This window comes from Panthera pardus, unplaced genomic scaffold, assembly GCF_024362965.1.
Source record: "Panthera pardus isolate Hobbes unplaced genomic scaffold, ASM2436296v1 HiC_scaffold_22, whole genome shotgun sequence".
Lineage (NCBI taxonomy): Eukaryota > Metazoa > Chordata > Mammalia > Carnivora > Felidae > Panthera > Panthera pardus.
The window spans coordinates 77,300,114-77,314,039 of record NW_026526788.1 but is presented as its reverse complement, the minus strand read 5'-3'; the positions used below and the strand labels follow the sequence as shown (position 1 = coordinate 77,314,039).

The 13,926-nt window shown below is 54.0% G+C and overlaps 1 protein-coding gene across 17 annotated transcripts in view; it reads right to left on the bottom strand.

Annotated features, from left to right (window-relative positions):
- TACC2 (transforming acidic coiled-coil containing protein 2) overlaps positions 1–13,926 on the bottom strand; it is a 211,914-nt gene that overhangs the window by 70,165 nt on the left and 127,823 nt on the right. For 2 of the 17 annotated variants that reach the window (XM_019459664.2, XM_019459665.2), the window contains exon 1: positions 10,712–11,200. The exons of the other annotated variants lie outside the window; for them this stretch is intronic. In XM_019459664.2, the coding sequence (XP_019315209.2) occupies positions 10,712–10,779 (68 nt within the window). In that variant the 5' untranslated portion in view covers positions 10,780–11,200. Of the gene's footprint in view, positions 1–10,711; positions 11,201–13,926 lie in introns of those variants that run through there. 17 annotated transcript variants of the gene reach the window in all.

Below are 13,926 nucleotides of genomic sequence, written 5' to 3'. Positions count from 1 at the left end.
GATCATGACCTGAGCCGAAGTCGGACGCTCAACCGACTGAGCCACCCAGGCGCCCCTCAAAGAAAGTGATTCTAAAGGCCACCAACTCTATTGCTCTAGGTTGTTCTGGGGTTTTTCTCAGTTTTGCTTGTTTGTTTGTTTGTTTTTGTGGGGGAGAGGGGTCCTTTTTTCCAAAGCCATCTTGATAATCACTGCTGGAAGAACCCTACCTGTCAGTCATAGGACACATACATTCTCTCGTCTTTAAGTTACTTCACATGGTTTTTGTGCCTTCTACCCAAGGTACCCGGCTAAGTCCACAGGCAGAGCCCTTCTGAGGAAGGAACGTTCTGGGTGCACCTCTGCCCAGGGACAGCCCCTCAGACCCTGTGTTCCTGGTCATAAAACCTTCCGCTTAGACTTAGAGACTTTGCCAGTCACTGGTTTAGGAGGAATCGAAACTCGTTGCCCACTAGACTCGGGCTGTAGTGCCCCGGGGGCCGGGCTGGCATTATGCTCCCGCCCCGCTGCCTCACACACACTCTGCACTCCGGCCCCTCCTCCTTCTTCCCCAAGAGCAGAGTCCCTCGGACACTGATGCTGTGATGGCCTCTTCCCCGCAGCCCTGCCCTTCAGTGTCTTGGGGCCACTCTTTCTCCCCTCGAGCATTAAGGGAAATGAACAAGTCACAGGACCCACTTCCGAACCAGGCTGGGCCAGGAAATCCCACGCATGACCTACAAGTCTACAGATGTTTTCCCTAAAGCCAGGCCAGCCTCTCCGCCTTCTTCCTGGAAAATACTCACAGGGCACGCCAGGCATGTCCCTCCAAAGTAGAACAATTAGCCACCAGCAACTTCCACCAGGGCCCTGGTGAATGGCAAAGAGGAGTAACTCAGAAGCTGGAGCCCCTTTGATCAGACTGTTCCTGAAGGTCCAGAGACCCAGACCTGATCCCCATTAAAGATGGTGCTTGCACGGGAGAGCTCCAGGAGACACGGCGAGCCGCCACACACAGGGTGGCAAGTCTCACTGTGACACTCTCTTCCGCTGGACTTTCTCCCCCAGCCCAGACAGAGAGCAGCCCTAGCTTTAACAAGTGTCAAGCTTCAGCCTCGACAAATGCCGTATCTGCAGCCACTGCTCACTCAGGATGAACAGAGCAAATAAACAGCCACCTTTCTTGCAAACTTATCTTTAGAACCTCCCTGAGGAGAGGGAAGGAATCGGAAAACCAAAAAAAGAAAAATGACAGTTTAGCGCAAAGACACACGCTAACTGTGGGCTCTGTGCGGACAGCTCTGAGCCTGGAGCCTGCTTCAGATTCTGTGTCTCCCCCTCTCTGTGCCCCTCCCTCCCTCACGCTCTCTCTCGCTCTCAAAAATAAACAAACATTAAAAATAATAATAAAAATAAATGTATATTTTTTTAGCAAATTGGAAGTTAATAGGAAGAGATTAAAATTTTTGACTACCTGAGTCATGCTCAATAAAGACCAGCAGGCCCCGGATGGCTCAGTCAGGTAAGCATCCGACTCTTAATTTCAGCTCAGGTCATGATCTCACAGTTGGGGAGATCGAGCCCCGAGTCAGGCACCATTTCTCTCTCTCTCTCTGCCCCTCCCCGGCAGGTGCACACACTGGCACTCAATCTCTCTATCAAAAAAAAAAAAAAAAAAAAAAAGACCAGCAGGAAAGGCCTGAGTGGTGTTTCACCAATGATGTGCTTGTGGAATTTGAAACAAGGTTGCATTAAGAATAAGCCCCCTGTGACTTCTCAGGCCCTAATGGTTCAGCTGTAAAGTTCTCAGACTCTGAATCTCCACAAACACCCTGAAGTGAAGCCCAGATGCCCACGGCAAACTGGACCCAACAGTTGGCCTGAGTCGTCGGCAAACTGGACCCAACAGTTGGCCTGAGTCATCAGCGTCAGCCGCACAAGGACACAGAGCAAACTGAGGATGGGGCCTCCCCACCTCTGCCCCTACTCCTGCCCCCACCCCTGCCCCCATCCCCAGCTCCCACCTCTACCTCCCTACCCCCAGCTCCCACCCCTACCCCTACCCCCCACCCCTGCCCCCACCCCCAGCTCCCACCTCTACCTCCCTACCCCCAGCTCCCACCCCCAGCTCCCACCCCTACCCCTATCCCCCACCCCTGCTCCCACCTCCAGCTCCCAATGCTCTGCCCAGAGCCAGAGGCTGCTGCTGCTTCCATTTAAGGACAAAGCAGAGTAAACCATGGAAGCGGCCAACCCAGAAACAACCGTTCTAAGTAAGGAGCGCTGGCAGGTGCAAAAAGAGCTCTGAGAAGCCCACCGGCCCAAAATGTTCTTCACTTCACAGTGGCGGGGCCGGGGGTGGGGGCATGCACCTTCCTGGCCCCGGCAGCTGCTCCCCTTTGCAAGGGCGAAGAAGGCAGAAGCAAAGGTAATGCGCTGCCATCCCCCCAGCCTCCTCGTAAGCCTCTGCAGCTCGGGCAGCAGCCGCCCTGTCCCCCTCCCCGCTCCAGGAGGAGCAGCATCCTCAGGTGGATGGAGAGGAAGGCAGGCAAGAGACACCAGCTAAGCGACGGCCAAAAGACACGGCAGAACGGAGAGGGCTGAGTGCACAGTCCTCTAAGAAGAGCAAACCATCCAGGAGGAGAGAGGGGGAGACAGCAGGGCCGTGACCTGTCACTGGGTGACCTGCCATCCGCTGCAGCCTGCAGTGTACTTGCTTGGGATGCTCTGGGCAAGGGCATCGAGGCAGAGTCACGTAGGGGAGACAGGCAGGCAGAGCACTGAACCGGCCGTCCTCGTGGCAGTGGGTCCCGTCCTCACGTGGGGCCCGCAGAACCTTAACACCCGAGGTCGAGCCAAGCCTCTCCTGCCCCTCCAAGTCCCCGGCTGCAGGGCCCCTGAGCACAGCTCAGTGTGGAGCAGACGTGTGCCTAGGATTGTTTCTGCCAGTAAGACTATCCATTTCTTCATGCATTTATTCATTCAACAAGCTGTTTACTGAGTGCGTACTACGTGCTCAGCACTGTGCTAGATACTGGGGACAAGCACAATAAATACAAGGCCCTCAGGTTGCTTCCATTCTGATGAGAACAGTTCAAAGAGATCAATCAGGGTAACCTGGGTGGCTCAGTCGGCTAGGTGTCCAAGTTTTGGTTTCGGCTCAGGTCATAATCTCACGGTTCATGAGAGTGAGCCCTGCATCAGGCTCTGTGCTGACAGCTCGGAGCCTAGAACCTGCTTCAGATTCTGTGTCTCCCTCTCTCTCTCTCTGCCCCTCCCCCACTCACGCTCTGCCTCTCTTTCAAAAATAAACGTTAAAAAAAGTTTTTAAATAAAAACAAGAGACAAATCAATAACTATATATTTTGCAGAGTATTATGAAGAACTCATACAACAGAATGATACAGAGCTGCGGTGTTCAATACAATCGCCTCTTGCCATGCGTGACTATTTTAATTAAAATCCAAAATTCAATTTCTTGGGGCCCCTGGGTGGCTCAGGCGGTTGAATGTCCGGCTTCGGCTCACGTCGTGATCTCACAGCTTGTGAGTTCGAGCCCTGCGTCAGACTCTGTGCTGACAGCGCATAGAGCCTGCTTCGGATTCTGTGTCTCCCTGTCTCTCTACCCTACCCCACTGGTGCTCTGTCTCTCTCTCTGAAGCCTGAAGAGCAGAGACCAACCTTGCTGCTGGGGACACCAGGGGCCTTCCCAGATCCGTTAAGCACGCCCTCTCCAAGCCTATCTAGGTCCAAGATGCAAAGAACGGAACGCAGTGGGGACCTGATGAGCTGGACTATGTCCGGGGAGACGCGGTACAAGGAAAGGAGCCAGCAAGGACTTTGGAAAAAGCGTGGCAGTAGGAATATAGCCTTCCTCTCTGCACAGCCCAGGGCATTTTCTGTCTCAAAAATAAACATTAAAAAAATTAAAAATAAATAAATAAATAAATAAATAAATAAATAGCATTCAATTTCTTGGGGGTGCCTGGGTGGGGCAGTCGGTTAATTATCTGACTTCTGATTTCAGCTCGGGTTATGATCTCACAGTTCATGAGATCAGGCCGCACGTCGAGCTCTGTGCTGACAGCACGGAGCCTGCTTGGGTTTCTCTCTCTCTCTCTCTCTCTCTCTCTCTCCCTCTCTCTGCCCCTCCTCCCCAAAATAAATAAATAAGCTTAAACAACAATAGATTCAAAATAAAATAAAATGCAATTGCTTGCATGCACTATCCACACTTCAAGTGCTCAACAGCCACAGGCTAGGTGGCTATCATACTGGGAAGTGCAGATGACAGAACTTTCCATCATCCCAGAAGGTTCTATTGGACAGCACTGGAGAGTAACAGCAGGAAAAGCTGTCAAGATTTGAAGCTGGAGATGGGTCTGTCAGGCTGGCACGGTGCGGAATGCCTTCTGGACGACCCATAGCACGTGCAAAGGCTCTGAGGCACTTGAGCATTGCACGTTCAAAGAGCTGACAGGTGACCAGTGTGGCCGGAGAACAGCTGGCAAGGGGAAGCGGGAGGCCAGACCCGCAGGCCCCCACAGGGAAGGTGGGACTTCAGGTGGAAACCAGTGGGAAGCAGACAGGGGGAAGGGCCCTGATCGGTCTGTTTAAGGAAGAAGGAAGGAGCGGGAAGAGGAGGAAACCAGACTTTCTGGGTGCAGCAGCTGGCTGGATGGGGTGCCACGTGCTGATATGGGGAGCTGGGCTGGGACTGGGTTGGTTTGTATATAGATTTTTTTGTGTTTGAGAGAAGGAAGGCCATCGGTTTAGTTTGGGACACATTAAGCCTGGGCCCTCCATCAGAAACCTGAGAGATACGAAGTGAGCAGCTGGGCAAGCAGGGTGCTCAGAGAAAGGGGAAGGGCATCAGCCAGGGGGTTCTCAGTACGTGATAGTATTTAAGCCCATGCAACAGCTTGCAGAGAGCACAGAGAGACAAAGCATGTGGCCCAGGCCAAAGACCTGAGAACCCCTGTGCTCATAAACAGTCGTGAAGGTAGGGGGCACGGATCCCAGCGCTGTCCTGGCCAGCTGTGTGACCAGGGGGTCGGCCCGCTACAACCCACCGCCTGTTTTTGTAAGTAAAGCTTTACTGGAACACTGGTTTTACTAATTGTCTAGGACTGCTTTAACACTTGAACAGCAGAGCTGAGTTCTTGCAACCAAGACCATATGGCCTGCAAAGTCTAAAATACTTACTACCCAGCCCTTTATGGAAAATGTGTGCTGAGCCCTTGCTGTAAGCCATCCAGAGGCCTCAGTTTCCTCACCTCTAAAACGGGGCTGGAAGTGCCTGCCTCATAGGATTAATGGATGCCATATTTCCACAGTGGAAAACATCCAGAACACAGAAGTTTCTGCTAAATCTAGTCTACTCAGGGCCGCAGAACTTTGCACTCTTGGCTTTCACGCTACAAAATCCAGATACGTTTCCACGTCTGGCGACACAAACAGCACACAACTGCTCTCCAGAAACAACGGCTAAAGGGAACCTGTAAATATAAACGGAACCAGGGTTCATCTGAGCCACTGCTTCTGACGCGGGATGGGTGTGTATGAGCAGTTCTGACTAAGCCAGCTCTTTGTGGCCAACCGGTCCTCCCCAGACTCCTTCCTGTCCAATCTGAAACACAAGCATTAGTCCATGAACAATTGGTTTTCACGGAGCCACTGTTTCCAATGCCTAAGTCCTCATCATCAATCTTAAGGGGGAAAGGATGGAATTATTCAATATCCTTTGCTCACCCAGGAACGCTGGGCAATCCATCTGGCACGAACAGCCAATCAGATTTCAGGCTGAAGTAGGTCCTAGGCAACCAAAGATACAGCCACAGAAAATACAGGCCACAGATGGTGGAAAGAAACAGGGGGATGGGGGCAGAGGGCCTATGGGGAGAGAGTGGCCCAGACTCCACCGACCCAGATGTAACACGTACCCATACTCACCCGATAAATATGCCAGCCATGTCTGCTCACCCTGTAACGACTGGGCGCTCCATCCCACTGCCCCAGCAGAAAGGGATGGCATGACTCCCTGGACAACTGGCAGCTCCCTGGAGGGCCCCGGAAGGTTCCTGCCTTCAGCTCACCTTAGCGAAAGCCTGCAAGTAAGTCCCACAGAGAAAGCAGTAAAGGACCGCAGGGGCCATGCTGGAGATACCGAGGAATGATGGCGGAGGAAAAGCGCTTGCTTTCGCCCTCAATGTTTGTGTCCCCCCCAAAATCTGTTTGCTGAAACTCTAATCCCCGGGGTGGTGGTATCTGGAGGTAGGGCCTTTGGGAAGTAATTAGGCCATAAGGGTGGAGCCCTCGTGAATGGTATCAGTGCCCTTAAAAGAAGACACAAGGGCGACTGGGTGGCTTAGTCGGTTAAGCGTCTGACTCTTGATTTTGGCTCAGGTCGTGATCTCGTGGTTCATGAGTTTGAGTCCCACATCAGGCTCTGCACTGACAGAGTGGAGCCTGCTTGGGCTTCTCTCCCTCTCTCTCTACGCTGCCCCTGCTCATGTGTGCTTCCTCTCTCTCTCTCTCTCTCTCTCTCAAAATAAATAAACGTTTTTAAAAAAATGAAGACACATCTCTCTCTCTTTCCTCCCTCCCACCCCCATACTCCCTTCTCCGTCCTCCTCCCTCTATCTCTCTCTTCCCCTCCCCCCCCCTCCCCCCACAAAAGGATCAAATCTCTGCTTTCTCTTCTATGGCCAGGGATGCATGGAGAAGACAACCATCTCTAAACCTGGAAGTGGGTCCTCACCAGACCCCAAATCTGCCAGCACCCTGATGTGGGACTTGCAGCCTCCAGAACTGTCTGGAGACAAATGTCTGTTGCTTTAGCTCCCCGATCTGTGGTATTTTGTCATAGCAACCTGAATCAAGACAGCACCCAAGAGGTTCCCTCGGGACTCAGGCAACTCCCACTGTACAGCTAACTTTGGAGCTCATTCCATTTTAGGGGGCACAAAACTCAACTGATTCTGTCCAACGATAATATCCAAAGTGCAATCGGCTTCCTGGAACCGAGAAGCTGTCTGCAGCCCACATCAGGGATGCGGTCGCGTGAGGCAATGACTTAGCCAAGGGTCACCTCGAGAAACAAGGCTTTGAAAGAGATCTGGTGAGGCCTCCAGTCAGATAGATTCCTACCAGCAGCCCCAGCAGCCCTTTCTGGCCTTCTGAACTACTGAAACGCTGGCAAACTTCAGGCACACAGTGTACCCACTTTGGCCACGGGCGGGTGCTTTCGCCTTCTGAGTCTTTACAGACAGGGTACCTCACCTGGAGAAACCCTCGAGGCAGGCGGGGCAGAACCAGAGTCTCTGGGCTCGGCCACTCTCTCAACTATCAGTCTTGTCCCACCTGCTTGTCAAATCCCGGCCCAAGCCCATCAGCTTTCCCCCAGGGTGCTCCTAATCCAGTTCTCTCCTCCCGGCAGATGCCACGTCCTTCTCTTGGTGGCAGCAGAAAACCTCCATGGTGAATCTGCCACCATCCTTAACCTGCCCCTCTCCACCCAGCCTGGCCTTTCTACTTTGCTCTACGGGGGCATGGGTCCCCCTAGCTGATCGGGAGCCCCCGGAACCGGCTGGGGGTGGGAGCTCCAATTAAACATAAGATAAAGGACTTCGTGCCGCTTCGTTCAGCAGCAGCAGGGCCACAAGGGGCCGCCGCCGCGGGAGGCGGGAGGAAGGCACAGGCGGGAACAGCAAGTCTGATCAATAGCCGAGACCACACTTAACTGTAGCACTTCCTGTCCTTTCCCTGCACTTCCCAGCGTGGCTGCGCTGGTTAGCGAGTGTTTTCTGCAGCAGATTTCTCCTCTCCCAGCTTCCCCTGTTCTGTTTGGAAACAGTGGCCGCTGTTGCTACCGGAACTTCTTTCCCACACAGGAAAGAAGCAGCCAGAGAAGTGGCCAGACTTCCTCACCGACCAGGATGGAGACACTGAGCTAGCTCAGGGCTTCTCAAACTTTCTCGTCGACAGCTCAGCGGGCATCTCGACAGATCTCTGGCTCAAATGGAGAGTCTGGGGAGGGGCCTGGGGCTGTGCATTTGTTAACAAGCCCCTCGGAGAAGGCGATGCAGCAGTTTGGGGACCACCCTGGGAGGAACAAGGGAAGGGTCGATGCTTGAGCCTCCACCCCACCCCCCCACCGGCTCCCAGCCCCACGTGCCCTCCAGGATTTAAGTTTCTACCAGCCAAGAGGGAGACCCAGGACTCTGGATCTTACCCCACCCCCCACCCCCGACCTGCGTACCCTACCGCACTCTGTACAGCGTGAAGCTACCAGGCAGGGCTACAAAAGCTGCCCAAAGGCACCCCGCACCTGAAAGCAGAAGGCAAGAAAGAAATCCTGACGCTAAAAAAATTCCTGCAGGCATTTCCACCTCATCCTGCCTCCCTCTGTCTTTTGGCTTCACTCTTCCGCGGGGGTGCCCAACTCCGGCCCATCTTTCGGCAGAGGAAAACAGACAAAGGGTTACTCTAGATTCCAGTTGTCACGGACGGTCTTACAGCAGAAGTCCACCCCAAGTTCACCTCCACGCCAGCAACCCCGACAGCAGCAGCAGCAGCTTCTTCGCCACGGACCATGTGCCGCACTGTCTTGTGCGTGCGTTTTGAGGCGCAGGGAAATACACACCATCGTGCAAGGCGGCTTGTGCCTGTACGGAAGAGGGGCGCTCCCTTAACACACTTTTTAAAACCTCTAGACTGGAAACGAGCAACTCGGCAGTAGCAAAGGAGCCCCTCGTTATTCAGACAGCAGAGATGGGGTTTTAGAGAAAAATAACTGTTGGGAACGGTACCAGCCCCAAATATGTCCCCTCTCTTCATTTTTAAAAACAAAAAAAGGGTAGGGGCTGGAGGGTGGGATCAGTGAATGAGCATCTGTACTATCCTAAAGATCTCCATTTAGAGACTGCAGAAGTAGCAGTTCCAGGGAGAGATGCCTCAGGCTGGCGCACAGGAACGAACTCAACCATGCAATATTGATAAGCAGACTTCAGCACAATGTGGCCGATCAGCCTGGAGTTTTACCCAAACGCCGCTATCCCCATAGGGCAGAACCAACCTGTAGGGGCCTTATCCAAAAGGCAGCTTCTGCCTAATTGAATCTCCCCAAACTCAGCCCTCAGCCAACAGAATACTGGTCATTTCTTAACTCAACGGGGAAAGAGGGCGGGGATGTTGGGGACCGGTGAGCTGAATTTCCAATGGCTGAGGCACATATTTTCCCAAGCATGCGGTCACATTGTCTTTTCCAAGCCTCTTACGCTCTTTGACAGGCGTGAGTCCTGATACCAATTAGTTAGTGATTAGCACTGATGAACTGATTTCCAGTTCACAGACTTTTAAAAAATAGGTTGAAATTGTTCTCTTCTGCCTAGGCTGCAGTCTTTTCTGGTGATACGTATTTCCAAGCATCTAACAATATGACACAGAGACAAAAAACAGGGTAGGCGTAGTACAAGGCTCACAGCATTAAAAAAAAAAAAAGTCTTCAGCTTGATGTGCCTCCCGTTGTAAGATGACGCTTTCCCAAGCTACAAGGAGGAAGACAAATGATCAGTGCACACCTGCTCCTAAGTATGGTTCACTGCTAAAGAGACGGGGCCTTAGAAAACCATGAGGCTCAGCCTAGCATTACATCACCGCGCTGAGCTAGCTCCTCATTGAAGCCCAGGCGTGGGGACCAGTGAGGAAGCCCCACATGGCACCCTGTCCCTACTACAACACCCAGACCAATCCCTGCTAATCTTTTAATCTACACATCAGTGGCTCTCAGCAAGCAATCACTTCACCTACCGCCCCACCCCCAGATGCCCAGAAAATACTCTTTTCTGAAAGACATTCTTCTTTTCGGGAAAGTAGAGCAGGTAAGCCTGGGATGTGGAGGCCCACCTTGGATGCCGGCCTGACCTGCTGAAATGTGCCCGGCAGCCAGCCAGATCTACCCAATAAGCCCCAACCTCCAGACATGCCTGGGGAGGAAATGGATACGACCATACAGAAATGGCAATACTAAGGATTCCAGGATAAAGGCCTCTTCTGAGCACATCAGCTCTGTGGTTTGGAGAAAAGATTGGGCTCCGGAATCAATGCAGTCAAGCCCTGCCTTGACCAATGGACCAATGACAAGACTTCCTCTGGCTTGACTAATAATAGCAAGCAGCCTTGTCCTCCACAATGCTCACCAGAGTGAGTATACGGATGCTTAAGCTAACAGGACTGAATGTCTCCCAGCCATGATCCACACCATCTGCCTGGCCAGGCGACTGGCTGCCCCTAAACTGGTCTGTCTCCATGGGCACCAAGCTGCCACACTCAAGGGTTCTTCCCAAGAGGCCCTTGTTGATGCCCGGCTGTTCCGTTGCAGGAAATACCACTGTGCTGGGGGTGCAGAGTTAAGATGCTCATGGCAGGAGCCCCGGAACATGCACTGGGCCGCTGAACAACTGAAATCGAATGCCAGAGGGTCATTTCTGCCGGGTGGGGGGCAGGCGGGGGCAGTCCTAGGGCTGCCAGACGCTCATTCCAGAGGGAGGACTAAATGCTAAAAGGAGCAGCCACCAGGCAAAGCCATGTAAGGCTGCCGAGAACCCTGGGCCAGCCCGGGCTCCAGGCTGCACGGGCATCTGGAGAGGCGACACTAACAAAGCCCAGGCAGCCTCTCCTCCTCCCGGGGTAGGGGGGGGGGGCCCTCCGGGCGGCCCCGCGGAGCACTTACATTGCCTCGGAAGCCTCCAGGTTCGGGTCGCTGGTTGGGACTGGCTGCAGGGACTGCGACCCTCCCATCCTCGCTGCGCCCTGGCGAGCAGACTAGCCGCGAGCGGGGCCAGCGTCCTGGCGCGATTCCTCCAGCCGGGAGCCGGGACGGACCGGCCGGCGGCCGGGGCTGCTGCACTGCAGATGGGAGCAGCTGCTGGCATCCGTGGCGGTGGCGGCGGCGGCGGCGGGGAGCTGCGGCTTAGGGCCGAAGCCGGAGCCCGGGGAGCGAGCGCCGCGGAAGTGTGCGCGCGAGTGTGGCCGGCGCGCGCCTAAGAGTGTGCGCGAGTGTGGCCGGCGCGCGCGGCTCTGCCCGGGGCGCGCGAGTGTGAGCGTGAGCGCCGGTGTGGTCCGAGTGGAGCTGCTCCTAAACCCCCCGGCAGCCCGGCTTCGGTGTGTGACACGGTGATGTCATCATCGCCGAGCGGCCCCGACGCCTGCATCTTCACAAAGCTCCGGCGCAGGCTCCGGAAACGGGGCCGGGGGAGGGAGCGCGAAGACCCTCCCTCTGCGTGCGCGCCGCCTCCCCCAGCCTCCCCTGCCTCGCCCCGACCGACCGCATTGTGTGGCTTTGAAATGCAAATGCACTGCGGGCTGGGGAGCCCGGGGCCCCAAGGAGGGAGGGGCGTGGTGGTCTCCGCCGAGCTGACCGCAGGGAGAAGTAGGGGTATTCTCCACCGCCCCCTCCCACCCGCCCCCCGGCTGGCTCATCCCTCCAGAAGGAGGGGAATAGACTTTTCTCCCACCAGTGTGTGTGTGTGGAGGGAGAGAGGGCAGGTAAACAGGCTGCGGCGGGAAATGTGCAAGATGTGTGCGGTTTTCCAACTGTCCCCTTCTGCCTCCTTCAGGCCGGTGGCCAGGCCCGGAGCCCGATGAGGCTTGTACCAGGGAGATCCCAGGGCCTGGCTCCCTGCTCACAGCCAACCCGGTCCGGCCTCCGATTCGCTCACACAATTGGTAGGCAAGGTGGAGAGAAAGAAGCCCACGGCCTGCCACAAGGTCTGCAACCCCACCTTTGGCCACCAGGTGAGTTCTCCACGGAGAAGCCCTGAGCAGGTGCTCCCCCTAACCAGAGGCCAGGCAAGCTGACAGGCCCGTGTCAAGCCCTGAAAGCCACAGGGTGACCAGGGAAAAGACAGCCTGCTGTGACCTACAACCAAAGGGCCCAACTCTGTGATTCCAAACACACCCCATCACCGCGGCCCCCGCCCTGGCAAGGGCAACAATGCCCAGCTTGCCAGGTCCCCCGCCTGGCTCCAGCTAGCTCACAAAGGCTCAAGGCTTGGGCTCCGGGACCTTCTCACCAAAAGCTACTAGAGAAGGGTTCCATCTCTCACAGGTTCGAAAGTCTGGGGCACTCCTGGGAGCCTGACCATTTGCCCCGGCTCTACTTTCAGTGCAACTGTACTGTGCGCTCCAAACACAGGCTGGCAACGGAATTAAAGCGAGCCCCTGATGATCAGCTGAAAACCCTTCTACACTTTCCCGGCATGTCTTCACCCCATGGCACAGTAAGCTTAAAATGCATCTAAACTGTGGCCAAAAGAAAAATAAAATGAACACAGAACTGCTCAAAGCATTTAGAAATTTCCTCCAATACCCTGAGTGTTTTCTGAAGCTGTGGCAAGGATGTTTGGCCAGGGACTTTTGAGGTTGCCGCTCATAACGTCAGGATAGTTCTAGACTTCGTGGCCGACTGGCTTTCTCCTGTGCCTGCTTAAGATTATTGTCAAACAAAACGCCAGAGAATCAAAACTGTTTCCCAGAACAACATGAAATTTGCAGGAAACCCGGAGAAGGTTTACTTTTGCGTTTCGATGAAGGCAGCTAATGTCAATCTCGCAGGCAGGGTAACTGTCTGGGTGGCCCGATGAGGCTTGCTCTGGAAAGCACGTCCTGGGCAGCCGTCACTCACTGTCGGCGCAGGGTGTCATCTAGGGGCAAAGTTCCCGCAATTTGTTCGCCTCCGGTACCCTGAGGGTTTGTTTCCCGCCAGAAAGCAGATCTCTTGGGCCCCATGTACACTTGGGAGTCCAAGCAACCTTACTGCTTGGAGCTGAAAAATTTCATAAGCACTAACCTAGACAAGATTTTGAGGAAAGCGACCCCTTCCCTGGGCACCAAGGGTATGGGCTTTAGCCAAACTCAGCGCTACAAAAATGAAGAACCAGGGGTGCCTGGGTGGCTCAGTCGGTTAAGCGGCTGACTTCGACTCAGGTCATGATCTCGCGGTCAGTGAGTTCAAGCCCTGCGTCGGGCTCTGTGCTGACAGCTCAGAGCCTGGAGCCTGTTTCAGATTCTGTGTCTCCCTCTCTCTGACCCTCCCCTGTTCATGCTCTGTCTCTCTCTGTCTCAAAAATAAATAAACGTTAAAAAAAATTAAAAAAAAAAATGAAGAACCACAGTCAGAACTCATCAGCTTTTTGGTTCACGACACGTGAAAGCAGAGAACCATCCAAAGGTCCTCACCCTCAGCAGGTGAGGGTTTGCCACAATAACAGGAGAGGCCTTTGAAATGAGACCAGAATTCAAAGCCTGGCATCTTCTTCATTTGCGGTATAGGCCGCAGCCAACCCCTTAACCATCCTGAGCCCTGCTTCCTCAGCTGGCAGAAGAGGGAAAGTGTGGACTTTGCAAGGTATTGGGAAATTAAAGAAAATTTTATGTATGTGTGTGTATATATATAGGGTCCCAGGACCAGGCCCCTAACTGGTGCCGGGCAGTGTTAACTTTCTTTCCTTCTTGATGAGAAGCATCTTCCCCTAAACGAGTGCCCTTAAGGAAACAAGGAGGCGATAAAATGAGATCCTCTTAGGTGGAATCCCAGCAACTCAAATGTCATGACACAGTGACACTTCACTTAGCAGGCTGCCACCGACTCAGTGATGCCAAAAACGCCACCAAGAACGTGGGGAAAAACAAACAACGATGTGGGCACCGGTGGGGTGGATGCCACGGAAGTCCAAACGTCACGAGTCTGTGTTGTGTGCTTACAGAAGAACTTCTGACATCTTCGTTTAGGGCCTCTTGATGCTCAGCTGGCACATGATTAAAACAAATTTGGTTACCTAGTAATTCAGCTGACAGAAAACGTCAAACTAAAAAAAGCAGGGGAGGGAGAGCGACTCCAGAGGACAAGGGCCGCAAGGGCCTGCTGCTGTTCATGTGCTCACGCTC